The sequence below is a fragment of the Heliconius melpomene genome, chromosome 13 (genome assembly GCF_056956725.1).
Source record: "Heliconius melpomene rosina isolate 202511_hmr_F chromosome 13, ASM5695672v1, whole genome shotgun sequence".
NCBI lineage: Eukaryota > Metazoa > Arthropoda > Insecta > Lepidoptera > Nymphalidae > Heliconius > Heliconius melpomene.
Window position 1 is genome coordinate 13986619 of NC_140401.1, and position 15693 is coordinate 14002311.

General features: G+C 36.4%; 1 protein-coding gene across 5 annotated transcripts in view; it reads right to left on the reverse strand.

The window, feature by feature from the left end:
* Positions 1-69: 69 nt before the first annotated feature.
* The window catches only part of lilli (AF4/FMR2 family member lilliputian), a 201410-nt gene continuing 185786 nt past the window's right edge, over positions 70-15693 (reverse strand). For 4 of the 5 annotated variants that reach the window (XM_085196634.1, XM_085196632.1, XM_085196631.1 and 1 more), the window contains 10 exons: positions 15097-15334; positions 13762-13899; positions 12816-13049; positions 11410-12361; positions 10412-10563; positions 9588-9727; positions 9065-9319; positions 8506-8602; positions 7689-8004; positions 70-7256 (listed from right to left, as the gene is read on the reverse strand). In XM_085196634.1, coding sequence (XP_085052760.1) covers positions 7138-7256; positions 7689-8004; positions 8506-8602; positions 9065-9319; positions 9588-9727; positions 10412-10563; positions 11410-12361; positions 12816-13049; positions 13762-13899; positions 15097-15334 — 2641 coding nt within the window. In that variant the 3' untranslated portion in view covers positions 70-7137. The remainder of the gene's footprint in view (positions 7257-7688; positions 8005-8505; positions 8603-9064; positions 9320-9587; positions 9728-10411; positions 10564-11409; positions 12362-12815; positions 13050-13761; positions 13900-15096; positions 15335-15693) is intronic. The other variant, XM_085196633.1, reaches the window with a different exon arrangement.

A 15693-nucleotide genomic window follows, 5' to 3' on the forward strand; every position in this document is an offset into this window, starting at 1 on the left:
AAGTTGATAAACTAATTATAAATAATTTTAAAGAAATAAAGGAGGTTAGTGTACAAAGAAAACATCACACTCAATAATAATTTCTATAATTATTGTAATATAAAAAAGTGTTGGTAGTTATTCAACCCTTGGAATAGACAATAGATATCCTCTTAAACATAACAACGTGGCGGCGAGGGCGCGGCGCTGTAAAAAAATATCCTTTGACGCGGCGGCCCGCGGCCCCGGCGCCCCCCGCCCCTCCACGACCCTTATACAATATAATGTGATCTAAGAAAAATAATATTTTCGTCTAACGCCGCTCGGGCGAGTGGTAAACAACTTTATACTATACTTAGTTTGTCCCTACTGCGGGCCGGCGTGCAAGCGCAAGCGTGCCGCGACGTCACACACCGTCGCTCTAATCCAACACATCGACTACAAAACATAATTTAGAATATACGTGGCTGTTATAATTATAATCTACGTGTTACATTTTCGATATATTCGTCTCGCTGTCGCTCGGCGGGATAGCGGCGGGATAGCAGCGGGATGGCAGCGGGACCGCGGGTATCCCGCGAGAACACTTTAGGCTAAGCAATATAACACGCCTTTATACCGTACGAGTACATTGTACATACACACAGAGGTACAGTAATTGAGAAGGAATTGCACTTAGGAAATGTTTGCGTCTCTTGGCACTTTGTCTTAAGTCAATATGTATAGTGGAACCAACACAAGTTGTATTAAAGCGTCCGGCGCGACGGAGTGACCGGACACTACGCCGGACACTGCGCCGGGACCGACAACAGAGGGTTCAAGTAAGAAGCAGAATATCCATAATCCATTCATTCACAATCACCTACAAATTAGCAATCAAATCAATTGGAACACGCACATCGATGAAATATTAAATACTTAAATCGTTTCTACTTAATTGATATTATGTATAATAAAATATATATATTTTTAAAAACGTTACGAAGTCAAATGTAGCGTAGGGTTCGGTAAGCAGTGTACAGCGGGAGCGGGAGGTAGGTAGGTAGGTACGGGTGGGGGGTGGCGGAGGGGTTGGGGGGGGGTAGTACACTCTATACATCTTAATTATATATCCAAAGACACAAAAGCAAACCCACTAGACTTATTGCCACTCTTAAATTATTGCTACGACATGTACATACCGATCTACTCTATAATATAATATAATATAATGTAAATATAATCAATAATCAGTTACAACATCCGATAAAACAAAATATTGTTAAACATTATTGCGTTCTTTAGTTCGACTATAACTCAGAAGGGGTTTCTCTTTCAAACGTCAAGTCTTTACTTTAGGTGCAGTAGTGTAGGTACACTGTACAGTGCGAGGCGACACCACCGCGGTCATCGCTTCCGTCCAAAATGAATTGGCTGTCCGATTTCTCACTAAGGCACAATTTAAATTTCCACTTTGAACTTTATTTAAGTCTAAAATAAATTAATTCAATTCCCCTCCTCGTAGTGAGGTGTTCGCTAGCTGCGTCTACGTTTGTTCCGTAAGTAAACACCGACACGTAAAACTTACTATTATGAATATATTAATGTTGATTCGTTTCATCTTATATTATACAAATTTTAATATTAACACTAGAACTCGGCCTCTAATGTCTGAGCGATTTTCTCAACGGTTACACTTTTTTAAAACAAATTTTTATTTTCGTTTTAGGCAGTTACCGAATTTGACGAGGAATTTGGTCACATTATACGAACAAATAATAAAAAAAATATTATGATATTTATCACGAATGCGTTACAGCACGTTACTAAGCGTTTAATAAATTATTTGGCCGAAATTCGAAAGAAGCTAGCAATAATATGGTAAACAAAGCATCTACGCTGACGACATAAATAACTTTCTTATACGATCCTTGTCCCGCAAACTTACCAACTATTAAGTAGCTAAAAGTTTAAGCCTAATATGAACATTATCGAACCCGCGACCACCGTTGTCCTTTCTATACCTTTCTTTATCTTTGTTTACCATATTGTTAAGTGACGGCCGTCGTAAGTTACCCTATCTATCGTATACAAAGTGCGAAGTTATATCGCACCACGCACAATTTTTTCAATATATCTATCTCTATATATAATATATTATTATTTCCCGTCGTTTGTAAAGCCTTAGCGTGGTTATGCAAAGCGCTTCGAAAGTTCCGTTAAATTGCAAGTGGTTATTTTTATTCAATTTATTATATTTTTTAAGGTGCTTATTAAATATTTCATGTACTATTTTACATTAAATAAAAAAAATATCAAACTCTTAAAAAATACATTTTACCTATAACAAATAAGTACACAAAAATATGGAAAGTTTGATGTTATCTCACAAGATTTGCTTTTGCTTTCTATAAATAAAAAAAAGCTTATATTTAAATTTTCGAATATCAAAACTCCTTGCAATTTAACAGAACTGTAAGGCAGTGTCCTCGTAAGGTCAGTGTCAATTCGTCATAGAAATGTATACAAAATATCGAGCTTGCAGCGATCCTACGCTACTTATCGAAACAATTTATTCTGACATTATTATATTTTAACATTTAATTTGTGCTGTTCTGTAAATTACGATAAATTCAGTACTTTTGGAAATATTTCCAATTGTATTAAAATTTTTAAACCACACATTTTTGTAAAATATTTTATGTATTGTATTTTCATTTGAATAAATTTGCTTATTAATATTTATATGAATGTATAATTTCCAAGAGTTAAATATATTTTTTAAAATATAACAAAATATTAATTGATTACCAATTGAATGTGTTTATAATGTTAATTTCATTTTTAAATTAATCTAAATTTCTCTTCACAAAAGTACTGAACTCTTGAGACAACTTACAAATACGTATATCTAATTGCCACTGAAACACTTTTAAGGCATTTAGCTCACTGTGAGACATTTTATTGCATCGGCCAATGTAACTATTAACGTTACATATTATAAATGTTGTTTTATTGCAAGGCTGTATCGGCCCTAATACTATGGTATACCCTCATATTATTATTAAACAAGAATTTATTTTTTAATTAAAATTAACGATAGTTAAAAATATAATTACATAAAAACTTATTAAATTAAGGCTCGAAAGACTAACATGTTTGTCACAATAAAAATTAAAAAAATAATAAATACATAAAATATGAGGGTAGTGAACACTTGTAACGAATTGACGAAGCTATTATCCGCTAACACTGACTTATAGCAAAACGTACAAATATTACTATCGCGTAATTGCTTCACTACGAGGTATGTTTTCACTATCGCAGTTCCATTATAATTAACAATCACTAAATTGACTATATTCATTTAGGAACCGTCCGAACTAAAAAGGAAAGAAAAAGGGGTAAAAACAAAACCAAAAATATACTATACATAAAATTATTGTATTCTATCATCAAATAACATAGGGTATAATTAATTACACAAAATAATAAAATTAGAGGAAAACAAATTTATACATATCTCTTAACGCAAATATAAAAAACAAATTTTACACGCTATCAACACAAGATGCTAGTTGAGAAAAAAAAAATAAAAAAAACAAGTATTTTACAATTTTCTAGAATAATCGCCTAACGCATGAACCAGTTCATTAGATATACCTTAAATATATAATTGTCGATAAGAATTTGGCGTCAATTTTAGTGTTTTTCTTAGAGATTAACGTAATTTCGGACACTGTGCGACAAAAAATGAAAATGAGGTAACTTGAAACAAACGAGAACGCGACGGTTCAGCTCCAAATGGCTATCATTCATTAATTCTATTTTATCTGTATCTAAAATTTTCCGTATTGCAGATAATAAAGGACACTTGATCGCATTACACTACTTCCGAAGCCGTTAATTCGTTTCGTAGCTTAAAAATTAAACAAGAAACATGTACTGTGATAAATCAAATTACAAACTAAAGAACGTTAACAAGAAATCAAAGTACATTCGCGAGTTTCCGGTCGAGATGCGAGATTTTTTTTTTATAAAAAAAAATCAAATTGTACAAAAAAAAATGTCAATAATATAAAAAAAATTAAACAAAAATGTCATTGGTGAGAGACCGTATGGATCTTTAAAGGAATCTCACGCATCTGACGAACAATTAAGTTAAGTAAACTTCGCTACTTTGCATTACACAATAAATAAAACATTGTCATAATAAATAACGAATAAAAAAAAAAGAAATTATAAATAATTTGTGCGAATCGTAAGTACCGATGTTACTTTCAATAAAGGGGTTCGTAAATAACTACAGTCCACTGATCCCTTTGGGGGCCATACATAAATTACGTCACACGTTAAGAATTAAGAGGGGGTCGAAGTGTGACATTGTGTCATGGGGGGTACTAAGTATCATGACAACACATTACAAAATATAATACACAAACACAATCAGAAGTGCTGTTTTAATTTAATAACTTTTAGGTGTAAAATATGTAACTAGGCAAGAGATCTCACAAATGTGACCAGCTATGATAAGGACGGAAGGAACGAAGTAAATTTGTGCGACGTAATTTATAGATGGCCCCCATCTATTCCTATGAACCGAACGCTGCAAGCTCTCTTAAATCACGCCAGGCCTCGCTCTATACTTCCATAATTATTATATTCTCGTCCGCTTAACTATAAATATGGTTTAAATATAAATTAAAATATAGAGTGAAAACTACACATTTCTTATTATAATACTATGTACAAGGCATCTGTCTTCTCTTGTCAACAACTGTACGCTGCAACCCGCCCGCTGTCCGACGGACGGACAACCTACAAACTTACAATAAACGTTCATACAAAAACCTATCTGGCACTAACATGTATATCATTACAAAATGTATAATATATTTACAATCACAACTTAAACTTGATAAACAACCGAGAGAAAAAAATATTGGTGTTCTGTTTTTTGTTACGAAATAACATTTGATTTACTATAAAACTGTAAAATATGCGGATAACGCCGTAATCGTAGTGGTCGTGCGGTCACTTCAAGTATCGATACTCGGCGTGAAATCGTTTATTGTCTTCCCAATTATATCAATGTATCGTTAACTAAAATCGACATACCGCCACCGCTGAGACATTGATATGTATTATAAAAAAATTATCTAACGCTTCACTACAATGGCTTTTTGCTCGAAAATATTGTTCGCCGAGTTGTTCGCGATTACAAACTTGGCTGGAAAACCCTTCACCGTGAAGAGGTACTAGAAACTACTCTATATTTTTCAAACAAGCGATAGTAAATTAAAATAGCGCCCTCCAAAAACATTTGAATATAAAACTCGACATAAGTCAACAAGCGTTCGTTGAGAATTGAACCTTGTGCCGTTCGAGCGCGATCGAAGCACTACGTGATCCCTTCATTATCGAGATACCCTCGTTTGGCCCACACGTAAATAACTCCGTTATAAGATACATTTTCAAAAAGGAAAAACGAAAAAAAAAACACTTAAGATATGATTATTCTATCACTTATTATTACTCGCTTGGCGACCGATTATTTATTTATTTACAATTTTTACAACGTTTTTTGGTCATAATCTTGGGAAGTTGGAACGCGGAGACAATTTTGTCATTTTTTTGGCAGTCGATATCGACATTTCAGACAACACTAAAAAAAATTGTTCAAAAAAACAAACAAACAATCAATCAATCAATCACCAACTAAATCAATCGATCAACCGATTTAAATCATACGAATATATTTTTTTATTTAATAAATTAAGAATCAAATGAGTAAAAAGCGAATAATTAATCATTTTGAAGACATACATAAATTTGAAGTAAAGGGAATATTCAAATGACTTAAAAACGGAACATAACGATAATCATAAAGAATTGAAGTTCCATACAATTCTAAAAAGTATGCGTTAACAAATTTAAATAGATAAAACAAGGAAAATAACGAAAGAAAATTAAGAAACGGCCAGTATAAAAAACGATTGCGCCAGGCTGTGACGTACTCCATACATTAATTTGCAGTTTCTTAAAACTAACACCGAAGCACGAGTTTGCTCAATACATTGAAAAAGCTATTTTTGTGGCGGAGTCCAATATTGCGTTTTGTCTTGTTACCATAGCAAGGAGATAAAAAGAATTCATTTCCTCGAGTGGGATTCGAACCCACAACCGTCGCGTTTACGGTTAGACGTCCTGTTAAACAACTGTAATTGCACTATTTATATGAGAAATTTAAAAATCAATCTACCATTCTTTTTGCTAACGCTACATGCGTACGACAACGTTCAATTACGTATGTATTTCCAATTCATACAAAACGTGTATTGTATAAAAATAACGATATTAAGCCTAAGTTTTGTTTATTTTACATCACATTCTTGCAATTCAAATGATTAATTAATTATAAAAAAATCTTGACACGTTGCGAGTACCGTCCTACTAGTGGTAATGTTCACAAAGACATGCAATTAACTCTGAAACTTTCATTTAAAAAATTACAGAGTAGCGTATATTTCCTTAACTTTTCATAACACAAGTGGGACAATGCTCTAATCAGTAATAAATAATATTGTATTTTGATCTTTTTAACAGTTGGCAACAAAATTATGTGTGCATTGGTCCAACAGTTGGTAGGCCTGGTATATCTTTAATTATTAATGTTGGCCACATTACAAACTTAGACCGAAATTATTTAAAAAACATTCTAGCATTTCAGATACTATCCAAAAATAAACAAACAAAAAAATTGTAATTAAAATTCTCACGGAAGTCATTAAATGATTTTTCGATGTAAAAAAACAAGACGTATAGTACGGTCGACGGGTCGTGGTCGCCTTGAAGTTACCTGTAGATGGCTACGCAGATTATATTTTAGGAGTTTGTCTATCATTATTTACTTCCTTAGTGTGGAATACGCAAATGTTAACAAAATCTAACTACAAAGTGTCCACGATTCGTCGACCGTACTGTACATAATTTGTCATATACAAAATTAGTCCGTAAGTCGATTCGTCAAATCCGTTGTGTTATAAAAATCCTGAATTGTGATGTAGTGTTGTCTCCCACGGAGACATCGACGTGCGGAGACGTGTCGCGTCTGTTGCCTCACATGTAGACGAGACGTGACGTAGCGTGACGCGCCGCGACGTGACGTGTGACGTGATGTCACTCGCGCGGCACGTTCTTGAGCAGGGAAATGGCGTGTCGCACGTACTGCACGAGGTGGCGGAACGTCGAGAACAGCGTAAGCGGCCCGCACTTGCGGTCCACTGCGATGAACAAGTCTGAAAACATAATGTCAGGTATTAAATAATTTGCTATTTGAATTAAATCAGGTGATATTTTAGCTTCACAGTGTATGCATATAGCAGGATAGGCAGATACAGAGAGTGCTTAGTGTTAAGACACTAAATTTCGAGACATTGTATCATGTATGTTGAATGACGAAATTCAATAATTTAGTTAAATGTAATGCTTAATCTGAGGCGCTTATGTCACACAAGTGTGTGACTGTAAACGCAGCGCGGGCGGTATTGTCGATTTCCAATCTGACAAATGAATTATTTAATATTTTCTTTTTCAAAAAAGCAAAGCACGAATTTAAGTTCTTAAGAGGGAACTTAGTGTTAAGAAACGTTACCTACGTTGCTTTATGAGAAATGTAGCGTGAGGCTGAAAAAAAATGCTCAACTCAAAAAAACTTAACCCCAACTCACCTTGATTAGCTCTCAGCCTACACAATGCATCAGCCTGCTCCCATAAATCGTGAGCGACGTACAAAAACGTATAGTACTTCGTCAACTGCAGCAACGCGTGATGCGCGTGCGCCGGCACCGCGTGGGCCACTCCGCAGTACCCGGGGCCCGTACCGGACCCCTGGGGTGCTCCAGGGGGCGCTGGGGGTACTAGCGAGCAGTATCCGGATGATCCGGAGCCGGATCCCGAGCCCACGGAGCCCGCGGGAGAGGGCGAGGGGGATAGAGGGGAGGCGGAGCGTGCTGATACTGCTGATACTGATTCAGCACATGCTGGCTGTAAAGCAAAATTGAGTATTTGAATAGATTTATTTATAACTAGCGGCCTAAACGCGCCTTCGCCCGTTTAAACTTATTCTTATATTATAGCCAAAATAAACGAAATCTTTACATGAATTGTAACCTGTATGTTATTCTGATGTATGAGTTATATTACTAATAAGTTTCATACAAATCCGTTTAGTAATTTAGCTTGAATGTGGAAGAATCATCCATCCTCAGAAGACTCACATTTACAATACTAGTACGATATTCATTATTGTACTAAAATAAATAAAATATATATATTAAAAACGTGTATCCAACCTATTTATATGGATTAAATATGTTTTTAGCTTCTTACTTAATAATAATAAGCCTAATATGATACATATATTCTAAATAACAATAAAATACATATGCATACAAATACATATAAAGTATTAAGCTGTCAATTGCAATTAAACTCCATAGCAGAACATACCAATTAAAAACAGAAAGAAATAACTCTAAAAATCACCTTTTGTTGGTACTCTTGCACGATTTTATTGTATTCTCTAACTTCTCGGTTGTACATTTTGAACATTCTCAGGTACAGCAGCGCTTGCACCCGAAGACTGAAACAATTAACATAACATTACATATTTGTATTCATTTAATATATAATTGTTTAAGTAAAAAAATATTGGAATGTACATAACATTATTTAAAAATAAAAAAATGCCAAGTTTTATTTTGTTATTTGAAGACAGATAAGACTCAAACAATGAATGGAAAAGAAAGTCTAACAAAGAAATAACAATAATAAGAATGTCTGACGGGCACTAGGTTCGTATCATTTTTCTCTACGTTATTATCATTATTATAACTTTATTTTAAAATATTTGAAATAAAATAACACTTTAAAATTAAGGCTAACTGATGTTTAAATTAGTTTTTTTTCTTACATAATAATATCCTTAAATTATTCTTTATATTAAGTTAACTATATGTTCTGAAGTTAATAATATGATTTATTAAATTACATAATTTAAACAAAACATGTGGATTTTTTAAGTCATTTCAATTATAAAACTCACCTTAGAATATCCAACTTGCTGAAAGTGGAATGCGGCGAGGCACGGAAACGTTGTGGCATCGAGTGAATCGATTTTATATATTCGATTGTTTCTCGATATATCGTAAATGCTTTCTTTGTATCGAGTTCCAGTTCCAGTACTCGCCCGGTTAAGACGAAGCATAGCACAGACTCAAGGTACAGCATCACACGTGGTAGGGGCTCTTGTTCTCTTTCCGCTGCTGTGCGAAGCCGTTTAGCTTCGGCTAGGTAGTATCTGGAATATTAAAATAATTATATTAATTGGTAATAAAAAGTTATTGATAAAAAATATTGATATTACTTATTATGATAATCCGTAAATATTTTTTTAGTCTCATGCTGTACCCGCAAATGGCAAGGTGGCCAAACTCAACATTGTGATTTGTTACCAGATTCTTCAATGAAAATAATCCATTCTCTGATTCGTAATCGAATCTACAATAATCGTTTTTACGGCTAGTAATGACTAGAAAAAATATACACTTTTATATAGGCCAGCTTACTTATGATCCCGTTCCTCGTCGGACAGCGCGTCTGCGGGCAGTCTCTCGAAGTATGAGTAGTATATGGGCGTGCGGCTAGCGCAGCGCTCCGACCGCTCTAGGCCTAGGCCCGAGAGACTCACGCCGCTGCCTTCTAGAGTCTGTAGGACAAATTAATTATAAATATACTTAAAATTATTATTGTATAATTAAATGTAACATTTAACACTTTTAACTTATCGAGACAACTTGTTAGCTACTTAAAAAAAATTGTTCAGAAGCTTCATAAATGAAGAAAAAATATATTTTAATGCATTGAGACGCTCTTTAAAAGTCAATTTTAAGAAATATTTATTGCACGACCATGTGTCGCGGAATCATGCGTTATCTGGTTATACCAACGGCTAATGGTGGACAGCTCTTACAGACAGACCTATCTTTCTACTTGCTAGTTGTTGAATTTCGAAGGGCAACGAGGTCAAAGTATGCAACATACAGGTTTAACATATTAAAATAACCGATTTTTTATCTGTCTACTTCGCATAAAATGACGCACCGTACAACGACTATATTTCTATGTAATACGAAATATTAACATCGGTCAGACGCGACCTGTCAGTGTCTGACCGATGGCTGTCACCGCCTGAGGGGAGTGGACGGCGAAGGTGCGGGCGGCGAAGGTGCGGGCGGCAGAGCGTGGTTACGTCGCGACCTGTCAAGACGTGAGGATAGTGCGGTATACCAAAGTGATCGTTCTGGGCCCGGGCGGCGGCACGCCTCTCGTACTGACAGCGTCTGACTGCGCCGCGACCTGTCAGCGACTGAGGAGAGTGGGGTATACTAACGTGGTCGTTGCAAGGCGTCGGCGGCGTGGGCGGCGTGGGCGCGGGCGGCGGTGCGCGGCGCGGTCGCTGCAGCGCGCGCACTGTGTCTGCGCGCAGGCGACTCAGCGGGATGCTCACCGATAGCGTCTGACTGCGCCGCGACCTGTCGCTACCTGATGGGAAGTGAGGTAAACCTATGTTATTACAAACGGACAGTGTGCTATGACGTTCTATAACCTAACCGTAATATAACCTGTCAGTGTCTGATATTAAGGTAAAATAGCCCTACATGGAGCGTTCCAAGCCGATGAGAGCTCTATATTCATTCGACAATTTAAATGTGATTTTGCAAATTGTATTTGAATAATTATAATATTTCGAATTAGAATAATTTTAAGTATTACAATAGACTACAACTATGGGATAACAATAGGTCTTTTAGCACTTAGTGGGGAGAATGTGGTATAATATATATCTATGCAAATGAAATCGCTATTGTGTATTGTGCAAAATGAACATAGAATTGTAATATTTTGTTCTTAACATATTGATTATTCGTATTTCAGATTGTAATAATAATGATCTCTTTAGTAAGTACAAAACACTTTAGTTAATTGATAACACGTCAACATCCTGCCATGACGAAAATTTAAAGTTGCAATTATTCATAAAGACATTTGACATGACAAGATGTAAACATATATAGTAATTGACTAGAGCACTCGAACAGATCACGGGCTCAAATCCTATTACATTCAATATTATACGAAATTTCAATATGTTTATAACTTCAAGTGTGTGGATAACACTTTAAATATTATAAAGATATGTTTTTGCGTATTAGTAATCATCTTCGTGTTACTAATAATGTCACTTTCATCACTTGAAGTTCTCATAAACACCAAATTTATATTTTCAAATTCAGGTGCGTTATAAAAGGACATAATTATACGAGTAACAAATTAAAAGCCGAAAAAAGCCACAATAAATAAACTTGCAAATAATAAATAAGTACTAACCGTTAGATAAAGAGTTTTGAACTGGACACTGTACGAAACCAACGTCGGCCTCAGCCCGAACGTACCGGTCCATCCGGTCCAAAGGTAACTTCTCACCCGATATCCGGTCTATTGATAACTTATCGCCGGACAACCGATCGTGCGTTAATTTGTCACTAGATAACCGATCGTGCGACAATTTGTCACTCGATAACCGATCGTGTGATATTCTGTCACTCGATAACCGATCGTGCGATAATTTGTCACTTGATAACCGCTCGTGCGATAATTTGTCACTTGATAACCGCTCGTGCGTTAATTTGTCACTTGATAACCGCTCGTGAGTTAATTTATCACTCGATAAACGCTCGTGCGTGAGTTTGTCGCTCGATAGTCTGTCGTGCGACATTTTGTCGCTCATCCGTTCGAGCTTCTCGCCCGATAAACGGTCGATCGACATTTTCTCGCTCGGTATCCGATCAATCAGCATTTTTTCAGATAGCCTATCAGTAGATTTCCTGTCTGAGAGTGACGATCGATCTGATAACCTTTCGGTTGACAGTCTATCATTCGCTAGTCTTTCCTGCAACCGATCTGTGTTTAACCGGTCGGGGGGTAGTCGGTCGGTGGACCGCCTGTCGGGGGGCCGGTCTGTTCGGTCGGGTATCCGGTCGTTCGTTCGTTCAGGCCGTTCGATGGCAACTCTTTCTTGTATCCTCTCGTAGACCATTCTTTCCGCTTCCCGTTTCCTCGTCAGTGTTTCTGGTTCTTGCGGCGGAGACACTCTTGCGATGGCTTCTTCATTCCGTCTCTCTGCTGATCGATCTCTGTGCCTTCTGTCATCGTCGTCGACCCTGGACTCGAGGGCTGTGCTCTCGATTATTGTGACTTGACCTTTGCCCTTTCCGCCTTTCCCTTTGCCGCCTTTACCGCCCTTGCCTCCGCACTCATCCGTCTTTTTTGGTGTAAAAACCTGTAAAAAACGGTATTACAATTAATATACTAGCCAATATTTATAAATTTGTAAAATACTTCTGTTAATATACAAAGAGTAGATTAGACAGAGTAGAGTTCTGTTAATTATAGAACTTTACAAGGTACAAGTTAAAGAACATTTTTAAAATTTCAAATTTTCTACAAATGTATTACAAACATAATAGCCTCATATTTTATCCCACAAAAAGGGCTTTTCGCCCGAATTTAAGGTATTCAGTGTTAAATGGCAAAAACTCAACGCCGCACGTTGCTTTAATAGAGCAGAAACTTGAAAATATTTCCTCCAAGTGAATATCGAATTTACAAATAACGAGTTTACAGTTAGATACTGTCATGCTATAAAACATACTTAACTAATATTCAATCAAAAAAAACTTTTATCTAGTTTGGAATAAACATAAACACACTATACACACACTATACAAGCTTACCTTTCTAAATATATGCGTTTTAGTGTCTTGCAAGGGATGGTGCTGTGGCGGGTCGGGCTCGGGCTCACTGTCGGGAGCAGACGTGGGGGGACCCCCGAGGGTCTTCTTAGGGGGTCGACCACGTTTCTTCTTGGCGGGCCTCTCCTCGGGGGTACGAGGTTGCTTTGGCGGCCTACCACGTTTGACCCCACTTTGGGAGTTATTTGATATAGAAGGTGATGTTTGGTTTCGTACCTGTTGGGGAAGTTAACTATTGAATTTATATGTTATTTAAGGTTTTATCTTTTAGTGATTTACAACTTCGCAAGACCGTCTGATAGGTAGCTTTAGATAGCTTTACTCTACTTACTTTAAAAATTATTACTTATATACCCACGCACTTTTTACATCGCTGAAGTTAATAACTGTTTTAACTATGTATTATATAGTATATTTTTCTACAACTATACACATAGTTATTTAACTTTAATCTATACTTCTAAAATATATGTAAGTGATTGCTATCTGTAACGATACAGACGGTATCTTCACGGAAGGATAAATAAGAAAATCTATTATTGAGGACATTCATCACAGTAACCTATACTAGTTTAATCTAAAATAATGATATTTTATATGTACGCTAATCTGAGAAACGGTTCGGACAATTTAAATTGAGTTTTTACTATGGTTTTTTTTTTGTGAACTACAACACAATTAGTGTAATAGTAGTAATTAGCTTTTGTTCAATTGGTTCATAAAAAAATATTAATTTGCTTTCCCAAGCAGACGGAATCACGGGCATAGGTTGTTTCAAATAAAAAATCATATTCAGACGTGCTTTCTATAGATTGAAATTACAAATACTCATTTGTTAAGATAGACCAAACAAATAAAAAGAATATAATAATAATTATTAGAAACATTTAAATCTAATATACTGATCTAAATAATGCAATTTCCCTACCGGATTCGGTCTCGGCGCTTCGTCATCGCTCGACGCGGCAGAGATGCGGTTAGCGAGAGATCTCCGTCTCCTCGCTCCGGGGGACGGCGAGGATGCCTCTGAATCCGACAGTTCTGATATTGGGCTCTGTAAAGATAACTTTTATGAGTTTAATGTCAAGAAAAAATAATTATAGTGATAAGATCTTTGATTTTCGGTATTTTGCACATTTAAAATAAAACTCTAACTGGATTAATCGAGCACATTTAGAATTATATATGTATTGAGTCAACTCGTGACCACGGACTACTGCGTGTTCGAAACGTCAGTATAATTCTAATACACATTGAATTTGCTTAAAGAGTTTCATTTAAAGTGTATATTATAATATTTTCTTGGGATCAATTATTGTGTCGACTATACTACCACATTAGACACTGTGCTCATATTCCCATGCAAAGCACCAACAGCCTTCCAAAGCGTATCTTTTACTTTAAAATAGTTGTCCAACACTTTATGCCTTTCTCTATGCGGGAGATCAGATAAATTCTTTTCGAAGTAAATCAAAGCATTTCTCAAATTGCCCCTTAACACGGCCAAATCTATCCATGGCTGCTGAATGTTCTCATTGCGACCGTTTCCGATACTTTGCATCAATCTTAGAAGAAGTTGGAACAAATCGTTATCCATTGAGTATTAGAAAGGAGCACTTAATTAAAAAAAAACTTCTTCTTCTTAAGGAACACAAATAACAAAAGAGATGTTAATAGTACAAAAGCTGAAGAGCAATTGCAACACACGCCACGACGAGCTCGCTGAATCAGGGTCCGCATACGGGGAAGTGTTTATCTCTTGTAATTCAACACCTGAGAAAGGTGCCATCTAGTCATTATTCAAGTGCTACCTGCACTTCAAACTATCTGACTTGTTGTTGCAAAAAAATAATACTATAGGTATATTAAGTGTCAGGGTCAGTGTCGCGGTGTGCACATCAGCAAGATAAGGTAGCTTTATTAGTAATATTTTCTTTGTTACACAACACCTACAAAATATATATAATGTGAATTTAACTTACCTTATTAATATATACATATTAAAAATAAACGTTTTATTACAATATTTTTTTTTGTTTCACGCTGTTTCCCGCACACAGCAGGGTAGGCAGAGGGAACCTAGTGTTAAAATACTACGTTTCCATCACTCAACTCCGCGTCGGCAGATAATGATCCGCCGACGCGGAGTTGAGTGATGGAACTCAACGCCGCGCGTTGCCTCGGCACCAAAGTAAAGAAGCGTAAATATTATATTATAATGTAATCAAAATCGATAACAGATAGATAATACCAAAAAACCTACCGGTTTTTCCTTCGCATCGGCCAGAACATTGCTCAAATCGTGATCAGGTGGATGGGCAGGCGGTGGTGCGAAGTTCGACAAGCTCCATGAGGGTCTTTGGGCGGGGGGCGGAGCGACGGCTGGCGGGGGCGCATTCCCACTTGTGGACTCCGCTGACGAGGACTCAGATTCCGAATCCGAGGGAGATGACTCGCTACCTGAGCTTGGACTACCGCCTGAACCGATTGGTGAGAGAATGCTGTGGAAACAGGTTTAATAATTATTCCAAACATAATATAAAATATAAGTGAGACATTCGTGGCGCAGTGCCACAGCGTGTGACTGTAAGCGCGACGGTTGTGGGTTCGATTATCACTCGGGGGGAACGGAGTATTTAACATTTTCATTTACTTGCTTTGGTAACAGGATAAAGCGAAGTGGTAAGTTCCGCTATTCACGCTATGTCTCGAACATTCGGCGGAAAGTGGGGAACGGAGTCTTAAAACAACATTCACTCTGTCTATCCAGTCTGCTATAAACGGGATTAAACGTAAAGCTTAAAAATATTTAGTATAAAGTATGAATAACTCGCCTTGAATATGTAATGAATTAATAAAT